A 21,212-nucleotide genomic window follows, 5' to 3' on the forward strand; every position below is an offset into this window, starting at 1 on the left:
AACCCAGTGCACGAAACCTCGGGGTTCAAATTGACCAACAACTGAACCTAAAAAAACATATCAACCTAATCCTCAAGGAAGGTTTCTTTAAACTCAATGTCATGAAAAAATTAAAACCACTACTTCATGCCAGCGACTTTCGCACTGTCATTCAAGCCACCCTCTCAGCAAAAATGTATTACTGCAACTCCCTCTTCCTAGGCGTCCCCTACTCTTCAATAAAACCCCTTCAAATGCTGCAGAATGCAGTAGCAAGAACCATATCTAACGCCCGTAAATATGACCACATCACGCCCCTCCTCAAAACTTGCACTGGCTGCCGATCCCCTCTCGTAGCTTATATAAAACCCTATCTTTGACCCACAAAGCTTTACATACGCACAACTCTAACTGGCTCGTTGATCCTTTCTGCCCCTCACAATCTAACAAACCTACCAGAGCTTCCAACAATGGGACCCTCCACATGCCCTCACTAAAAAAGGCCCACCTCTCCTCCACAAGGGAACAAGCCTTGTCCATTGCTGGTCCCACACTCTGGAACTCCCTACCCCACAACCTACGGCTTGAGACATGCACCACTAAATTCAGAGCCAACTTAAAAACCTGGCTCTTCAAACAAGCCTATCAGCAGTAATTTCCCCTCTCCCGGCCAATTTTCTCTTGTACAAAATCTTGGTTACTTATATTTAACCCATTGGTTTTTCTTGTTAACTCTTAAGTTGTTCTCGAGTTGCCTCTCTCCATTGTATTTTTCTCACCTTTGACCTAGCAGTTCCTTTAGGCCCCCCCCCCCCCCTTGACCCTGTTCTATGTATTTTTCCATCCTGCACGTTTGATGTAAACCGATATGATGTCCCCATTAATATCGGTATAGAAAATTACTAAATAAATAAATACATCTGTGCATAACAAAAGGAGATGCAATCTCCTAGCCAATTAGATAATGTCGGTTTGAAAACAGCAATCCCCAGTTTGTTGGTGTTAAAAGAAATAAAAAGAAGAGTGGACTTTCTATGTGCTTCAGTCTACTCCAGGTAGAAGGCCAAAGCTCTCTTGCAGTCCAAACCTGGCAGTGCTTGTTCACCTCGGTGGACATGTGGCCTGGGAAAAAATGATGGAAGAACTATTGACTGGTTAAGATGGAATTCAGACACTATCTTAGGCAGGAACTTAAGACGGATATGTGGAACCACTCTACCATGATGAAATTTGTTGCAAGACTGATAAGTTACTAAAGCCTGGAGCTCATTGACCCTGCATACTGAAGTGACTGCCATAAAAAATTTGACATTTCGGGTCAGGTACTTCAAATCATAGTTTACAGTGGCTTAAAAAGATCTTTCATTGGCTGGGACAGAACCTCACTAAGGTCCAAGACACAGCTAGAGGCCTGATGGGAGACTTCAAACAAAGTAGGACTCACATGAATTGAACAACCAAAAGCTGTATAGAGATGGGCCTATCTTCTACATGCTGGTGATAAAGCACCAACTGCACTGAGGTGAACTCTCCCTGAGTTGGTCTTGAGACTTGACCCTGATAAACAAAGAAGATAATCAAGCAATTTTTGTGAACAGGAGAACAGATATAAGGTCTTTTGCTCATTTCACAAGGCAAACCTCTTCCATTTCAACCCATAGGACTTCCTAGGGGAATAATTTTTGAAGCTAAAAGAAAATAAGACACATCCTCTGAAAGATCAGGTTACAAGGTCAGCCTCTCAACATACAGGTAGTGAAAGTCAGGAACCTGATGTTGGGGTGATGCAACATGCCTTGATCCCCCATGATGAGGTCTGGAGAATTACCCAGCTTGATTGGCTCACTGATGGACATCTCTCTGAGGAGTGGGAACCAAGTCTGTCTCAGTCAAAAGGGAGCTATGAAACATGGTCCCATGGTCTTCTTTCAGCATCAAAAGTATCTTTGCAACTAGCAATATCAAAAAGTTTGCATACAGCAGGCCCTTACTCCAATCAAGGGCAAATGTATCTGAGACTACTTGCCCTATTCCCTTTTCCTGGAACAGAAGAATGGAACCTTCCTTTTCTGAGGAGATGCAAACAAATCCACTACAGGTGTGCTACACTTGTAGAATATCTGGTTTCTACGTCTCGGTCTAGGGACCATTCAAGTGGTTACAAGATCTGCCTCAATTTGTCCACCAGGATATTTATTCTCTATGCCTGCCAGATACATGGCCCTGTCCCAAAACTTGAACAGTCTCCTGACACAGCAGGAACGATCCCATATTTCCCTGTTTTCTGATGTAGAATATTGCAACTTGGTTGTCCATTTGGACCAGGACTACTTTGTTGGCTAACCAATCTCTGAATACCTTTAGCATGTATTCAATTGCCTGCAGCTCCAGGAAGTTTATCTGATTTCTTGAACACCCCGAGTGCAGAGTTCTTCTATATGAACATCCCAACCCAAGTTGGATGCATCCATGGTGAAGATAACTTTAACTGAAGAAATTTGGAAGAGTATACCCTGAAATCGTACCACCACTAGAAAAGGGCATTCCTGAGATTTGCTGAGAAAGTGACATGTACAGTTGATTCCATAAGACCCAACATACTCTATATGTCCCATGCTGATATCTGCTGACTCTCATTTTGATCTTTTTTCACTGCAAATATCAAGGTGACAGCACTCTGTTATGAAAGGAAGGTTTTTGTCTGAGTCATGTCTGGCAGAGCTCTGATAAACTTTAATTGAGATGATGGGCTCAAATAGAACGTGGGGTAGTTGATAACTCCAATATCCAGATAGCTTTGCACATTGATTCTGTAACACTGCCTTGAAATGTGCTCTTGACCAGCCAATCAAATAGGGAAATAGCACATGCATCCCCAATTTACATAGGTATTCCACCACTACTGCAAGATATTTTATGAATACATAGGGCACTGACTCCAAGTCAAAGGAAAATAGACAATATTGGAGATGATGGTTCTCTGCTACAAATCTGAAATACTTTCTGTAAAGTGGAAATAGGCAGCCTTCAGAACTAGAAAAAATAGCCATTCCCCTTTTCCAGAAAGAGAATCATGGTACCTAGAGAAACCATCCTGAACATTTCCCTCATCAACATAAAATCCCATAAGTCTTGATGGGATGAAGTCCCCCGTTTTTTGGGGGAACAGAAAGTACTTGGAGTGAAATCCTCACTCTCTTTCCTATGAATGGATTCATTCCCACTGGCCTCTAAGAAGGATGAGAGCTCTTTTTGCAGTGATTACTGATGTTGAGATACCAACCAAGAAGGTTTTAATATGCGCTTTGGTGAGATACCAAATAGGCGCAATTTGTATCCCAGTGGTCTTGTATCCTCTTCGGACTATAATAAGAACCCAAGGGTCTTAAGTTATTCTGACTCAATGGTTTACATAAAATTTTAGACTCCCTCCGATAGGAAGGTTCTCTAGCACAGACAGATACTGTTATCCCAGCTATGTTCTCCCTGATCTAGATAAAACTCCATCCCAGATTTTGGCTGGGATATTGACTGTGGCTTTGAGGCCTTCTACTGCCTAAAATGAGCAAGAGGACCCTGCTGCTGACCAGACCAAGGGGGTCAGAGAAAAATATTTCCTCAGCACTCCACTTGGATATGACCTGGTTGAGGACAGTGGGTCTGGAGTTGCAGTGAAGAAAGTCTAAAGCATCACACAGTAGTCTTTAATTTGAACCACCACTTCCTTTATCTTATCTCCAGAGATATTCTCTACATTCCTGAACATCTTGTCATAGGATGTCCAGGAATGTAGGTAAGTCTTCAGGCATCAATAGCTAATCAGAGACTCCTGTGCCATCTTAAAACATTAAAGGTCAATTGAACCATGTATTTTCTGTATGCCATACCCTTGTCCACTTGACAGTCCAAAGAGTCACATTACTTTTGAGGAAACTTCTCTTCAGTATGTCTTGCATACATTAGTTCATGAAAAGTTAGGATGCTATACAGGCACTGAGCATAACCCCCTGAAAACCTTTCTCCCAAGCAGCTCTAGGGTATGACAGTCCTTTCTCAGGGCACAGAGGAATGGGTTCTAGACCTTTTGGCCTTCTTGAGAGTGGATTCAACCACCACTAATTGGTGAGGTAGCTGCTGCTTCTCAAATCGAGCTTTCTGAACATGATATATCGTGTCTACCTTCTTATTAACTGAAGCCATAGAGAGGGGGCTCTCCCACATTTTCATCGGTGCTTCCTGAAAGATGTCATGGAAGGGCATAACCATGACATCCTTTGGGGGGGGGGGGGAGTTACAAAGCATTTTTGCCCCTGACTTTTCCTCTGTTTTCAATGTAAATGAAAAGGCCTCCAACATTCTCTTAACAATATTGGCAAAAGAGAAATCCTACAGGGGAAATGATCTTTTCTGTGGAGGAGAGAGTTCCAAAGGGAGACCTGTTTATTCCTCCTAATCAGAGAAATCCTCAGATATATAGCTGTGCCCCCAAGAGTATTCCTAGATCAAGCCTGATTGGTATGTCAGGGATGTGAACTTGGAGCCCACCTGGCTAGCAGAGAAGGCAACCCTTGTCTGTTGGGGTCTAGATCCTGATAAACTCCTGTGCCTCAGTAAAGCTTCCTCTCTTGACAGGCTGGAGATAAATTTTGGTTCAACAGTTTCCAGTGACAATTCCCCTCCAGGAACTGGAATTAGGGCCCTTCCACTCTGTGCCAAGATGAATTCCGCCAGGGGTTGGAAGTCTGTCTGCAGACACACTAATGCAGTCAATGCCAGTGCACAGATGTTCTGCATCTTGCAAGTCAATGCCTTTTGGATCTTCCCATACTGCTCCTCCACAAACACTGCCAATGCCAAAATGGCCTGGGAAACAGGAAAAGAAGCCATGACTTCAGGGATGCCACAAGTGTATTAGCTGATATTTGGACCCTCAGAGACTGACACAATTCCCGGGAATGCATGGAGGATGATCTCTCCTCCCCCTGCTTTGGGGGATTCAAAGCTGTTACCAGAATGTCCCTGCTCTCACCATCGCACATCAATGTCAATGCTTCTTGGCTTTTGCCCGATACATGCCATTGGAGCTCTGCAATTCTCGCACCGAAGAAGTTTAACCGTTTTCTCTCTTTGGCTGGAAGGAACCATATAACAGCCTACCTCTCTCTTCCTGTCTGGTGCTCGATGTCAAGGGGGATAGATGCACCTACCAATGTTGAGGTGCTGCCAGACAATATTGGAGATGATGGTTCTCTGCTACAAATCTGAAATACTTTCTGTAAAGTGGAAATAGGCAGCCTTCAGAACTAGAAAGAATAGCCATTCCCCTTTTCCAGAAAGAGAATCATGGTACCTAGAGAAACCATTCTGAACAGTACAGTTCCTGGGTTCCCCAATGTCACTGGGCCAGATTTACAATACTTGAAGTGCTTTTCCATGAAATGAAGTTGAGAAAACACCCTCCCAGGGTCATAGTCATGCAGAGAGCATAACCCTGAATGTCATGGTCAGCCCCCTGGCAATCCATGATAAACATGATGCTTTCGAACATGGGGCACTTTTCAAAACCACTGACTTTCTTCTCCTTCTGGGGCATGGATCATAAAAATCAGTGCAGCAAAATCAAATGATTCTATGCTAGAAAAAACCAGGACAGACACCACCTTGATGCATCATGCAGGCTTCAAAAAAGGAAGAAAACAAATTCTGGAAAACCTACCTAAAGTTGACTAAAGGGATGAGAGAAGATCAAACAACTAATCCTGTGCTCCTGGGAAACTAAAGATCCCTGGTATGCAGGAAAGAAAAAAAGGTCTGCGACCAGTGGGCTCTCTAGAAAAAATGAGACTGATCATGCCCCACATGAATGCATGGAGATATAGCATGCTATGCATGCTCGGTTAGGGCATCCTCAAAGTTTGTAGAAACTTTGAAGTCAAACTTCTACACCATGCTTCATCTAATGATTTCATCCTCATGTGCAAGGTCTGATATCCCGCTTGTCCTCAGAGAAATCAAATTAAATAATGATAAAAAATAAAAGGGCAAAATCTTCCAGAAAAAGCCATTTGTTTTTATATTGCATCATTTGATATTAGAAATTCATGCATGATCAAGGGGTAATATCATAGCATTTCTCTTCTAATTATTTTGAACATTCTTATGAGTACATTTACCTATCAGTGGTGATTTCAACTATGCTACTATGGCTTCAATATTTTTAGCTAGAAATATTAAATGTACTCTTAATCAGCTATATTACCAATGATTCAGAAACTTTCAAGTCAATAACATCCATTCCTGGAAGAATTCAAAAGGATCTTATAAGACAAATTTTTTAAACAGTTGTTTTAAGTTATGCATCTCAAATTCTAGAAATCCATAGTGTAGGCATAAAACATACCATTTCCTGAGAAACATAGTTAGGGCTTTTACTGTCAGCTGAAAAATATGAATAGTCATATGTAAATATTTTGGTTCGTTCTCTTCCCAAGTCTCCTGTTATTCCATCTGATATCTACAATGAAAATAAGAAAACAATCATTTTATTTAGAGGCTCATGTTAACCAAAAAAACCACACAAAACATTTTTAAAAAATGAGTTGCTAGAGTGAATGAGCATTTCTACAACTTATAAACAATGCTTCCATTAAAACAGCCTCTTCCACTGTTCCGTTCAGGGTCCCCTTCTCCCATGATTACACCATGATCAGATTAACCTCTGGTATGCTCCTAGGCACAAGAGGTGGATGGGGAGTGGAAGCACTATTTTAAAATGCATCATCAGGATGAGACAAGGGGTTCAACTCCACCAAAGCTGCTCCACAATCAATAGGTGCCTCCTCTTTGCTCTGGGCAACTCCATCTCACTTCAAATCTGTTGCATTAAAGATGCAGTGTCCACCAGACATTGTCAGACTACAGTTGGTTATGGATAACCCCCAGGGCAGGAGCAGGTTGAACTCAGGAACAGAGCTGGTAAGGCTTCAGGTTCTTCTGTCTGGACAGCCCACCACCACCTTGTGTCGAGCCCTTAGGTTCTGGTGGCTGGGAGGACTTAACAGGTGGTGCATACGGAACATAGAGGGGAACACCCATTAGGAATGGACTGGGCAGATACTAAGGAAAGAAAGTAGAAAGGTGCCCATAGACAAACAAAGAATACAGTGCATCACAAACAGAACAAGAACAGAGACCATAGGCAAGGCAAAACAGAAACAAGAACAAGATTAAGGCAAAATACAGAAAACCAAAGGCCACATTAGTCAGGCCAACAGCAGGGAACAAAAAAGAACAAACACAGACTAAACCAAAAGGCTACTATAAAGGGGCCAAATTCAAAGCAAAGCTAGGACTGAGAAACAACAACAATGATGGCCACATCATGGAGCAGGAGACTCCTAGCTGAGGCAGGAAGCAGAGTGTGAGGCAGGTTTATAAGAATGTTGTAGTACTACAAATATGGCTGCAAACATGAATTCCAAGCCATAGGGTATAGAGGACTGAACAGCCAAAATCAAGGTCCACAGAGGGCTCCTACTGGCAGATGCATCAATTGCATACAGATCACTTAGACACAAGATATTGCCTATGCTGTCTAAAAGGAAATCCAGCCCTGACAGCAAATGCAACATTCCACGCTGCCACCTTTTGGCCCGTCCTCCAACTGCCCCCTTTCCCAGTCATAATGTTCCCTCACTTGGGCCCCACTATTCTCACTTGACAGCAGCACTGATTAAGAACATAACATAATAAATGTCATGCTAGATTAGGTTGAAGTCCATCAAGCCCACCATCCTGTCTTCAACATTGGCCAGATTGGGTCAGAAGTACACAGCAGATCCCAAAAAGCAGATTTATTTCTTCTCTCACACCCCAAGGGAAAGCAATGGTTTTCTCTAGTCTACCTGGCTAATAATATTTTTATGCATTTTTCCTCCAGGAAACTGTTCAAACCTTTTTCTAACCCCACTATGTTAGTCACCTTGACCACATCCTCTGGCAACAGATTCCACAGCTTGACAACACTGAGTGAAAAATACTTTCTATGATTTTTTTTAAATCTGCTGATTGTTAGTTTCATGGAGTGTGCCCCTTTTTTTGGATTATTTGAAAGGGTAAATAACCATCTTTTATTTACTCATTCCATTCCATTCATGATTTTATCTTTTTCAATCATATCCTCTTTCAGCCATCTCTTTTCAAAAGTAAAGAACCTAATCTGTGTAATCTCTAATTATAGGGGGGTGGGGATGGTCCATCTTCTTTATTTTTATAGCCCTTCTCTGTGCCTTTTCTAGTTCTATGTCTTTTTTGAGATATGGGGTGATAAGAACTGAACACAATGCTCAAGGTGCGATCAGTGGGGTTTAAGGCCTGCATTTGTGGGTACCATATGTCCATCACAAACACTCATTCTGTCTGCTATCATTGCTGGGGCCCAGATCATGATACATCTGCTATAGTTGTGGTCGGATACCCTGAAGTAGTCTCACTACCACACCTGAAAGACAGAGTCCCTGTGAAAGGTGTCGTTGGATAAGATACAGGGCAAATATGATATTTTATGCTTTATTCTCCATTCATTTTCAGATTATTGCCTACATTCTATTTGCTTTTTTTGACTGCTGCCGAATACTGAGCTGAGGATTTCAATATATTGTTCACAAGGACTCCAAAGTTCTTTTTCTAGGTAGTGGATCCTAATAAGGAACCATGCATTGTGTACCTATAGCTGGAATTATTTTGCTCCATGTGCATCACTTTACACTTTTCCGCATTAAATTTCATTTGCCATACAAAAGCCCAGTCTCCTAGTCTCACAAAGTGCTTCTATGGTTCCTCAAAATTCACTGCTGGTTTAAAAACTTTGAATAATTTTGTGTTACCTACACATTTGATCACCTCACTCTCTGCTCCCATTTCCACATCATTTATGAGTAGGGTGACCAAAATAATAAAGGGAATGGAACAGCTCCCCTATGAGGAAAGACTAAAGAGATTAGGATATTTCAGCTTGGAGAAGTGACGGCCAAGGGGAAATATGATAGAGGTGTTTAAAATCATGAAAGGTCTAGAACGGGTTAATGTGAATCAGTTATTTACTCTTTCGGATAATAGAAAGACTAGGGGGCACTCCATGAAGTTAGTATGTGGCACATTTAAAACTAATAAGAGAAAGTTCTTTTTCACTCAACGCACAATTAAACTCTGGAATTTGTTGCCAGAGGATGTGGTTAGTGCAGTTAGTGTAGCTGTGTTTAAAAAAGGATTGGATAAGTTCTTGAAGGAGAAGTCCATTACCTGCTATTAAGTTGACTTAGAAAATAGCCACTGCTTTTACTAGCAACATTAACATGGAATAGGCTTAGTTTTTGGGTACTTGCCAGGTTCTTATGGCCTGGATTGGCCACTGTTAGAAACAGGATGCTGGGCTTGATGGACCCTTGGTCTGACCCAGTATGGCACGGTTCTTATGTTCTTAATATGTTAAACAGACCAGGACCCAGAACAAATCCCTGTGGTACTCCACTAATGACCTTTCTCCATTTGGAAAACTGGCTATATAGTTCTAATATCTGTTTCCTGTCTTGTCACCAGTTACCAATCCACAATAGGACACTGGCTCCTATCCCATGACTTTTTAATTTCCTGAGGAATCTGACATGGGAGATTTTGTCAAATGTCTTCCTAAATGGAAAACCAAGACTAGGATATAGTTATACTGAGCTACAATCTACTGGGTAGGAAGAAAGAGAGAAAGAGTGATCCTATATATAAATACAAGCCATTGAGCCCGTTAAAACGGGCGAGATCGTAGCACGTCGTCAGAGCTCTCGTCCGCATATGCGCGGCATGTCGGTCAGAGCTGCTTGAGCTCATTAAAACAGGCGAGATCGAAGCACGTCGGTCAGAGCTCTCTCGTCCACGCATGCACGGCACAGCATGTCGGTCAGAGCTCTCTCATCCGCACATGCACAGCACGTCGGTCAGAGCTGCTCTCTTCTGCGCATTTGCGGCACGTCGGTCAGAGCTCAAATATATATATTGATTATTATTAAAGCAACAGAATTGCAGGGCTTACAAGGCAAGGAGGTGGCACTGTAGGTTAATCTAACAAGGAGGGAATGGAATGTCTATTTATATTGGAGTAATATACAATCTTCCATCGTAATATATTATAACAGCATATACGAGGAACACCTTCATTACAATAGGATTTTGTAACTACTTATTCAAGAGGAACACCTTGGTTTAGGTCATTGGTATTGATATGTGGCAATTGTATAGAATGCTAACAAATTGTTACAAGGTATTTCCTTTTTTGTAAATGTTTGGGTTACATATTGAATGAATATAATATTGTGGGAAATAAATGTGTTGTCTTTTGTCATTTATAAGTATTTGGGTAACACACAGTATGAATGTCATATTGCAAGATATAAATGTGTTGTTGACTGTCATTTGTATAGAAACATAGAAATGACGGCAGAAGAAGATCAATAGGCCTATGCAGTCTGCCCAGCAAGCTTTCACACTTATTTTCTCATACTTATCTGTTACTCCAACCACTGAGTTCAGGGCCCTTATTGGTAGCTTTTTGATTCTAATTTCCTTCCACCCCCGCCATTGATGCAGAGGGCAGTGTTGGAGCTGTATCAAAGTGATGCATAAGACTTAATGTTTGAGGGTAGTAACCGTCGTATCGAGCAAGTAACCCCGATGTTTGTATACTCATAGGGGCTGATTTTAAGAGCCCTGCTCGCATAAATCCGCCCGGATTTACGCGAGCAGGGCCTTGCGCGCCGGCGTGCCTATTTTCCATAGGCCTGCCGGCGCGCGCAGAGCCCCGGGACTCGCGTAAGTCCCGGGGTTTTTCGAGGGGGGCGTGTCGGGGGCGTGGCCGCGCCCTCCGGAACCGCCCCCAGGTCGCGTCTCGGCGCGCTAGCGGCCCGCTGGCGCGCGGGGATTTAATTCTCCCTCCGGGAGGCGTAAATCCCTGGACAAAGGTGGGGGTGGGTTAGATAGAGGAAGGGAGGGGAAGGTGAGGGGAGGGCGAAAGCGAGTTCCCTCCGAGGCCGCTCCGATTTTGGAGCGGCCTCGGAGGGAACGGAGGTAGGCTGCGCGGCTCAGCGCGCACCGGCTGCACAAAATAGGCAGCCTTGCGCGCGCCGATCCTGGATTTTAGCAGATACGCGCAGCTACGCGCGTATCTACTAAAATCCAGCGTACTTTTGTTTGCGACTGGTGCGCCAACAAAAGTACGCGAACGCGCATTTTTTGTAAATCTACCCCATACTGCTCAGATCAATGCCTTGTTAGATGCTGGCTGGATGTAAATCCTATTTCTTCATTCCCCCTGCCGTTGAAGGAGAGATAACGTTGAAGCAGAGATTTACGCTGGATATGCATTGAAAATGAAGTATCAGGCTTAAATCATTTGGGGTAGTAACCCGCCGCAACAAGTAAGCTACACCCACGCTTATTTGTTTACCCAAACTGAGCTACCTTGTTGGTTGTTGCCTGAATGAAATCCTGTTTTTCATATTTCCTCTTGCCGTTGAAGCATAGAGCAATGTTGGTTGTTGAAGCATAGAGCAATGTTGGTTGTTGCCTGAATGCAAATCCTATTTTCCACATTTCCTCTTGCCATTAAAGCATAGAGCAATGTTGGAGTCTCATTAACCGTTTGAATGTTTATTGAATAAGGTATTAATCACCAGGTAGTAGCCATCATTCCCTCAAGCCACCCCCATACCTCTTCCCTTCATTCCCATCCTCCAGGCTTCATGGATCCACAGTGTTTATGCCACGCCCCTTTGAAATCCTTCACAGTTTTGGTCTTCACCACTTCCTCCGGAAGGGCGTTCCAGGCATCCACCACCCTCTCCGAGAAGAAATACTTCCTGACATTGGTTCTGAGTCTTCCTCCCTGGAGTTTTAAATCATGACCCCTGGTTCTGCTGATTTTTTTTCCAACAGAAAAGGTTTGTTGTTGACTTCGGATCATTAAAACATTTCAAGTATCTGAACGTCTGTATCATATCACCCCTGCTCCTCCTTTCCTCCAGGGTATACATATTTAGATTCTTCAGTCTCTCCTCATAAGTCATTCGCTGAAGACCATCCACCTTTTTGGTCGCCCTTCTCTGGTCCACCTCCATCGTGTCTCTGTCCCTTCGGAGATACGGTCTCCAGAACTGAGCACAGTACTCCAGGTGAGGCCTCACCAAGGACCTGTAACAAGGGAATAATTACTTCCCTTTTCTTACTTGAAATTCCTTTCTCTATTGTTTAATACCTCAGTAAAGAAAGACCAGTAAAGGCCAGCTTTAAGAGTCAATCTAATAAATTTATTATAAAGAAAGGCGTGGTTTCTTTAGGAGCAGTGAGGTTATAATCAAGCAGTGTAAGCTCAGACTCTACTCAATTGTTCTATCGTCTGTGCACAACGTTTTAAGGGTTTGCCTTCAGCCAATCAGGTGTCTGCGTATACTCACCCCTTATCCCTTGACCAATTAGTACATTTTTCACACATGTACCTGCCTTGTTACTAGGGGTTTTAACACTGTTCCTTGTGTAGCTTGTGACATGTGCAGAAGCTGGATCCATTCCTTTGTCTGTTTTTAAGTATCGTTTTCACATTCCAGTATCTTCTTTACATTCTCGTACCTTCTAGCAATTTTCATTATATTGCTATCCATACATTCCCCCCCTTGAAGGGTTTCGCCTAGGAACCCTTCGCACCTATCTGCGTCGCACATTGCCTGTCTTAGTTTATCCTGCCTTACCAAGGCTATTCCTTAGTGGCTAAGACTTACCCGTCCTCGTACCAATGTGCTCAATTTTCACAAATGGACCTCATTTTCGGTGGGGAAGCTATACATCAGTATTATTGGAATCCATAAACAGTAAATTCAAAGTCTCAGCTTGATTCAACATAATTCGTGCACTCATTTGGGTAACCAACATTTCAGACACTCGATCTTGATATCTTTGTAGGCAAATGCAGAGGCAAGGTAAACACAAGCAGACACTGAGTCCTAGTAAGGCAATGGTACATACTGAGCCAATTAGAATTTTCAAACCGGAGCCTAATCTCGAGAACCATGATCCAAGGGATCCAAAAGGATCAGTGACATCCAGTCCTTTCCAAGTTTGTGCGGGCACATGAGCAAGAGACACCATGTTTCGGGTGATTTCTTCAATTACTTCACCTTTGTCGTCAATTTGTAAGCAGCAGTTACTGGGATTGAATTTTCTACATAGTCCTCCTTCTGAAGCTAATCTGTAATCTAACGCTAGACGATTCTGATAAATGGCATTCCGGAAACCCTTTTGCTGTGCAGCTAGTATTCTCAGCGCTTTAGCAGTTTCATTAGTAATTATTTCAACAACAGCTTGTAATCTTATAATACGATTTAACATGTAAATTGGAGTTCTATAACCCCAAGAGCCATCCTGAGCCCAAGAGGCAGGATCGTAGTACGCTATGATTCGTTCTGGGGGCCATTCGTCATCTTTCCAATTGCCTATCTTAAGTTCTCTCTTGCATCGTTCTGAATAAGTACTGTACAGGGGCATCCCTAGTTGTTGACCCATCTTTAGGGGAATCAAGAAGAATGAGGGGCGAATGGTGCCCATAGTACAGGTGCCAAACCATCCTTTAGGTAGGGAAGTATGTGCATAGGTGCCACATATCCAGTATAGGCCATTTGGAGCATACCAGCTTTGGGGAGTTAGTCCTTTTCTGAGGGAACGGAAAGGTTCAATTTCCCAACCAGTAAAGTTCGGGGTTACAGAAGAATTAGGCCAATGAGAAATAACCATGTGAGCTTTTGCAGTATGAATAAGGGAAGATTGCGACAAGCAAGAGGAGTTACCCACAGCTATAGTATGTAATACTGTATATGATCTATGAATGCACCATGTTGCGACAATGGGGTGGGCTAATATCCCTTGTACTCTCCCATATCTGGGTGGTAGCTGAATACTGGAGATGTTATAGGGTGCTTTCCAATCTCATTCTTTTTCTTCCCAAGGCCAATTATCTCCCATATTGGTTCCCCCACAAACACAGCAATTAGAAACATTCAGAGAGGTGGTAATAGCATTGGCAAGGTCAATGAAAAGGTTTCAGGCAGTAGGGGACACAGGAAAAGGTACTTGGACATGTTGGTAAAACTCTTTAAAAATAGCAGAATGATCTAATGGGCTTCTGCAAGTAGTTACCTTGTGGACATAAAAAAGGCCACTGGGATCAGTTCCTATGGCATAGATTCGCATACCAAAAACATTTCCCCAGGTTTGGAGGAATTTTGAGGGTGCTAGGAGGGTGAAGTTTACCTTATTACAAGTGTTGAGTTCACAGTTTGACATGCTCGGTGTAAGTGTTAGGGAGGCCCATTGATCCCATTTACGATCCCACGTGGTAAAGGCAACGCAATCCCAATAGGCACAATAAGAGTCAGCCTTACTTTTGGCACAGTGAGACGTAGGAGAGCCAGTGTATGGCCATCTTTTGGGGCATACATACTTGTGGTTATGCATGTAGGTATGGTGCCAAGCCAGATCGTTGCCACATCTATAGGACACATCCCAAGATGCGGGTAGGGTACATACTTCAAAATTAAGGGATTCCGGCTCGTCAGTGGGGAGCAAAGGGGCAGATGCTATAAGTAGACCCTGAGGAGTATCTCCTTTATGGAATTGTATCCATTGCTGGATAGGCTTTTCAGTGGGGTCAAAACAAGTAATTGTATTTCCAGCTGTGCATACGCCGTATCGTGTGGAGTTGTATGTGCAGTATGTAATAATCCCTCCACATTCGTACTGGGACTTGTACAATAGGGTGGAAGTTTTGATTATGCCGTCTATTGTTATGGTGATGCATGGGAACGCAAGGACCCAATTTTTCAGTACATAGAAGGATTTATGGACTTATTTAAATCCGTTTTCGATGGCCCTGCTTGAACTTCTGTCGCTGGTTCTGCTTTGGTTGAATTGAAGCAAGGCAACAGATCAGTGGCTGAATTTGCCATAGAGTTTAAAACTCTTGTGGCAGAACTCTGATGGGACCCCAAATGTCTCAAGACTCTCTTTTTCAGAGGCCTGGATAACCGTATAAAGGACGAGCTGGCTGCTCATGAAACATCTGACTCGCTGGACGAATTAGTAGCCTTGGCCACTCAGATTGATCACCGGCTTCGGGACAAGGTGAAGGAACTCCGGCCTAAGGTGTTACCTGGGTTGAAACAGGCTAGTGCTATACCTGCACCTCGGATGGTTCCGGTAATCCCTGCTGCTGATAAAGATGAACCGATGCAACTTGGTCATGGACGTTTGACTTCCAAAGAGAGAAGACTTCGAAAGAGGTGCGGCCTTTGCATGTACTGTGGTCAGCCCGGCCACGATGTCTCTACATGCTCCATTCATCCAGAAAATGGACGGGCCTAAGTCCAGCAGGAGGACTGTTCCTAGGCCTCACTATGCCCTGTCTTCCGCTCTCTCTCCCAGTCTCCTTGACCTATGAACCAGTCACGGTTCAGACTCCTGCCCTGGTGGATTCAGGGCCAGGAGGCAACTTCATTCTCAGACGTCTAGTGGAATACTTGAGGATTCCCCTCATCAAGTTGAAAGATCCACTACTGTTATCCTCCATTCATGGAGAGCCCTTACCGGGTGATAGGACTTGCCAAAACGTACCAGTTACCCTCCGCACCGGAGCTCTCCATATGGAATTGCTCTCCTTCTTTGTACTGGAAAGGGCCATGCACCCTATCATCCTGGGGTTACCCTGGTTGCAAGTGCACCAACCCCAATCTGACTGGGCATCTTTGGATCTCTCCCGCTGGGGCCCAGAATGTCACGGGAGGTGCCTTAAGGAAATCTCGCCTATCATTTGCATGCCTACGACTCCAGTGATGCCAGGACTGCCGCCCAATATGCATCCTTCGGGGATGTATTTTCCAAAGAAGCGGCTGATATTCTTCCTCCACATAGGACCTATGACTGTGCCATAAGACTGAAGCCCAATGCTGAGCCACCGAATGGACGGGTGTACCCTCTCAGCCATTGAGAATAAAGTAATGTCAGAATACATTGAAGAAAATCTCCAGAAGGGCTTTATCAGACCATCAAAGTCACCAGCCGGCACAGGCTTTTTCTTTGTGGGGAAGAAGGACAGTACCCTACGTCCTTGTATCGATTACAGAGTTCTAAACGAAATCACGATCAAAGACCGTTACCCCTTGCCGTTAATCTCGGAGCTGTTTGACCCGCTGCAAGGGGCCAAAATATTTTCAAAGCTCAACCTGAAGGGGGCCTACAACCTCATTCGCATTCGGAGCGGCGATGAATGGAAAACGGCCTTCAATACGCGAGACGTCCACTTCGAGTATCTAGTAATGCCGTTCGGGTTGTGCAATGCACCCACCATTTTCCAAAATATGAATGACATCTTGCGGGATCTGCTGTACAAGAATGTTGTGGTCTACCTGGACGACATATTAATCTTCTCCCAGGATTTAGATACCCACATTGCAGATGTCAAGCAAGTACTCCACTGTCTTCGTGAACACCGGCTGAATGCCAAACTCTCTAAGTGTGAATTTCACAAAGACTCAGTGCCTTTTCTAGGCTACATAGTGTTGAAAGAAGGCTTCCAAATGGCCCCTCACAAACTTGAAAGTATTTCGGAGCAGCAAGACACCTTGGAGAAACTTACTTCAGCGTTCCTTAAGCTACACACATAGAAGATTCAAGGCTCAGCTTCCAGCCATGAGATTCCTGGGGTTCACCAACTATTATCGAAGCTTTATAAAGAACTATTCTTCTTTAACCATACCCTTGACGCGATGACTCGCAAGGGTGCCAACGCTTCAAAATGGTCAGCGGAGGCCATTTCCGCATTCGAGAAATTGAAGACTGCCTTCTCCACAGAACCATGCTTGCGGCATCCAGACCCGAACAAGCCCTTTAGCGTCGAAGTTGATGCTTCAGATGTGGGTGTAGGGGCTGTGTTGAGCCAAACAGGAGACTCGAAAGCCTTACGTCCCTGTTCCTTCTTCTCATGAAGATTTTCTCCAGCCGAGAAAAACTATGGGATTGGCGATAAAGAGCTCTTGGCAATAAAGCTTGCATTCGAGGAATGGCGGCCTTGGCTCGAAGGCGCTCAACATCAAATAACCGTATTCACGGATCATAAAAATCTAGAGTATCTCCACCACTCACAACATCTGAATTACAGACAGGCAAGATGGTCCTTATTTTTTTAATAGTTTCGATTCTGTGTTGAAGTTCCGCCCTGGAGATAGAAACACCAGAGCAGACGCTCTGTCACGCTCTTTTCATTCGGATGATGTGCCTGATGAGCCACAGCACATAATTGACCCAAAGAAGATCCTCTTGGCATCCACCCAGTCTGTACCCGCTGGTAAAACAATCGTTCCTAAAAGACTCCGGAAGAAAGTGCTTTTTTGGGTGTATGATTCCAAGCTGGCTGGCCATCCTGGCCAAAGCCGTACCCTGCTCAAGATACAGAAGTTGTATTGGTGGCCTACCATCAAAAAGGATACCTATTCCTACGTGGCATCCTGCACCAATTGTGCCAAGAACAAACCCACTTCTGGACAACCATGGGGTCAGATGCAACCACTGCCAGTTCCGGAACGGCCCTGGTCGCACATCGCTACTGACTTTGTAGTCAATTTACCCACTTCCGGAGGAATGAATACCATCTGGGTGACAGTGGATCGATTTAGCAAGATGGCACACTTCATGGCGCTCCCTAGCATACCTTCAGCCTTAGAGCTTGCAAAGCTCTTCATAACGCACATATTCCGCTTCCACGGACTACCTTCTCACACCGTATTCGACCGTGGGTCCCAATTCACGGCACGATTCTGGAGGGCCTTGTGCAAGTTGTTTGACATCTCTCTAGACTACACCTCAGCCTATCATCCGCAGTCGAATGGCCAGACGGAACGGATGAATCGAACAATGAAGCAGTTTATGTCACGTCCCGACAGAATAACTGGGCCGAATTTGCTATCAACTCTCATCCAGCAACATCTACTGGATTGTCACCTTTTGAAGTGGTTTTTGGACGTTCCCCAACACCGCCACTTCCACTGAAGCTCTCCGTGGCATCCCCAGCAGCTCAATAAACTGCTGATGATATCCATAATCTGTGGGTTCAGACAAAGGACATGCTAATCAACGCGAGTAACCGTGCTAAGAAGTACTACGATGCGCACCATTCGCAAGCTCCAGTCTTGAAGCCAGGAGACAAGGTCTGGTTGTCAACCAAGCACCTCAGACTTAAACTACCCTCCTCTCGGTTTCTCCTCACTACGTGGGACCATTCCCAGTCCTTCAACGTATTGGCAAAGTCACCTACTGTCTGAAGCTACCACCTGGTCTCAACATCCATAATGCTTTCCACGTTTCACTTCTGAAACCGCTCAAACTCAGTGAATTTTCTTCCAAATCTCAGGACCAACCTGTCATCAATGCAGAATATGACAGAGTTCAAAGTCGAAGAGATTCTGCATGTTCGAAAAAGAGGCAATACTTTCAAATATCTTCTCTCCTGGGAAGGTTTTGGCCCTGAAGAAAACTCTTGGGAGCCTCAGACCAATATCCTTGACAAAGAGATGCTTCGTCAGTTCCACATCACGCATCCTTCCAAACCCAAGCCTGGTACCCGAAGAGATCGCCCTTTGAAGGGGGGTACTGTTGCGACCGTCGCTGCCCGACGTCTCCACTCCACCCACCTTACCTCTTTGGCGACTCCATCTTTGGTTGATGGAAGTTTGGCTGCCGCGGCGTCATCTTGCTGACCTCCTCCGGCATCCCCGGACCAGCTAGACGCTGCCTTCCGCCATGTTCTCCTGAGGCCTAAGGGCATGCGCGCAGCCCCGACTCAAGTACCAGCTGTGGCGCGAACCTTAGGGGCGTCCCCCTGAGATGACGTCATCCTCACCGAATACTTAAGGTCTTCATTTTTGCTAGCTATTCAAGTTAGCAAGGGCTTCCTCCAGGTATCGCTGTGGATGGGATTCGCTCTCTGCATACCTTGCTACTCTGCCTCCTCAGACTTTACCAGGGGTACCCGCTCCTCGGGGGCCTCACTCTCTTTCTTGCTTTTCAGGTCGCAGTCTGGAACCGGTACTCATTCCTCGAGGGCCCACGTTCCCGGAGCTGCTACCGAATACAACTTCTGCCAGGAAATCACCACTGCCTACAACACCAGTGAGTTACATCTCTCTCTCTCTCAGAGCTTTCCCTGGAACCAGGTACTCGCTCCTCGAGGGCCTAATTCATTCCAGCCTCTGAGCTGCTTCAAGAGACTATTGTGTGAGTGTTACCATGCAGGTTCTGTTCCTGAACTCTGCTTACTCTGCCTACTCACTATATTCAGTTTCTCCACAGCTCAGCCATTCTGGGATCGCTTTTCCAGTGCTTGAGGGACTGCAAGCCAGCCGGGCTCTTCCAGCTCACTACTGCCACCTCTGGTGGTTCACTATACAGTCTAATAAAAGATGTATGGTGTGTCTGTCTCCCAACTCTGAGCCTGACTGGTAGCCCCTCTCAGGATCTTCCCCCGGGGGGCGTGGTCATCTGCCACCGGCCCAAGGATCCACTCACAAATATCACAAATAATAACACCCACAGATGCAGGTAATCAATCACTGGGTGTTCCTTGAGTCTGGAAACTTTGTACCTCTCTGTTATTAGTTTCAACATCCTTTATGGAGAAAGGGACAACTGTGTCAAAGTGTCCCCAAAATCTTCAGGAATTGATATGGATGTAGGCTGCTTGTCAAATAGTTCACCACCCATCCTAGTTGTTACATCAGCTATGTTTGAGACTATTTGGCCTTATAAACTAGTTGTCCAGGGAGGGGTGAACCAATATGCCTTATCTGCATAATACAGCCGATGCCACTACCATCACCTTGGTGAAAACTCTTGGGACAATCACATGACCAAAAAGAAGGGCTTGAAATTGAGAGTGTTTGTCCAAGATGCAGAAATGAAACAGATTTTAGTGAGAGTCCCTTATTGGAATATGAAAATAGGCTTCCACCAGATGGCAGGAAGCCAGAAATTTTCCTTTCCTTGGAAAGGAATGACTCCATTCAAACGTGTGTTACCTGTCTTTTGTTGGGATTGCAAAATAGAATGAGTACGCATCTTGTCCCCTTGGTGACACTCGAATGATGGCTTGAAGATCTTGGAGATTAAACAATATGGCCCTTACTGCCTCTCTCTTGGCCAGAGAAGAACAAGAGGAGACTATAAAGGCTTGTGGGACTAGGGCCTCAGGTTCCAATGAGTACCCTCTTTGAATGATCTCTAATACCCACTGGTCTAAAGTGATATGGGTTCCTCCCATGTAAAAATGATAAAGATGTCCGCTATCTCCAAACAAGATTGATGCCTACCAGAACTATCACAAGCCATACTTACTGAATGTCACTGGCGTGGGCGGCTATGGCCTGCAGAGTCATTGCCCTTGACAACTGCAGTTGCTTCCCCACTTCCTCTATTTATTTTTTAACAAAAAAAAATGTGCCACTGATTGGGTCCTGCAGGCTCTACGTCACCATGCTTTTTAGGAAAACAAAATCATCAGCACATTCAAATGTTTCTTGCGGCGAAGACAGCGATACCCACCTCCTCCAAGTGGCTAGAAGATTGCACCTACACCAGACAACACAGGGTCTTCTCCTTTCTACCTCCCTTTCCAGGTTCTTTTCCTCCTCCTGGTTTTTTGGGGGTTTTTGTACCTTTATGGGTCATGCAGCAAAGGGAGCAAACAGGGTGACAGAATAAGCAGCAAATAGGGGTGGACATGGAGTCCAGTTCCTAACTTTCAACACCCATCAGTTCCCCTGCCTCTTTCTTTTTTTTATTCAAGGGATAGTAGCCTTTACTAGTGCTGCTCTACCAGACCCCTAAGGGTATTGGGAGCAAAGCCAGAGGACAAAAAGGGTTTTTTTTTTCCTCCTTCTTCTAGGAGCGACTTTCAACTGGTCCTTAACGACTGCTGCCCCAGTTGCCAGTAAGTTCAAACCAGGTCAAGGACTAATCAGGACTCTGAGACCTGATTTTAAAGGTATCTTCATTAGTTTGCAACTGCTGGAGACAGAGCCTACTGTCTAAGACACACCCCTTATAGCTGGACATAATGTCACAAGGGAAAAAGATGTGCCCTCTCTCTCTAGTAG

General features: G+C 44.5%; 1 protein-coding gene across 1 annotated transcript in view; it reads right to left on the reverse strand.

Annotated features, from left to right (window-relative positions):
- The window catches only part of KIF16B (kinesin family member 16B), a 742,061-nt gene that overhangs the window by 639,865 nt on the left and 80,984 nt on the right, over window positions 1-21,212 (reverse strand). Inside the window, 1 exon segment of the mRNA XM_029596778.1 lies at window positions 6,380-6,493. Within this exon segment, the coding sequence (XP_029452638.1) occupies window positions 6,380-6,493 (114 nt within the window).

This window comes from Rhinatrema bivittatum, chromosome 3 (assembly GCF_901001135.1).
Source record: "Rhinatrema bivittatum chromosome 3, aRhiBiv1.1, whole genome shotgun sequence".
Lineage (NCBI taxonomy): Eukaryota > Metazoa > Chordata > Amphibia > Gymnophiona > Rhinatrematidae > Rhinatrema > Rhinatrema bivittatum.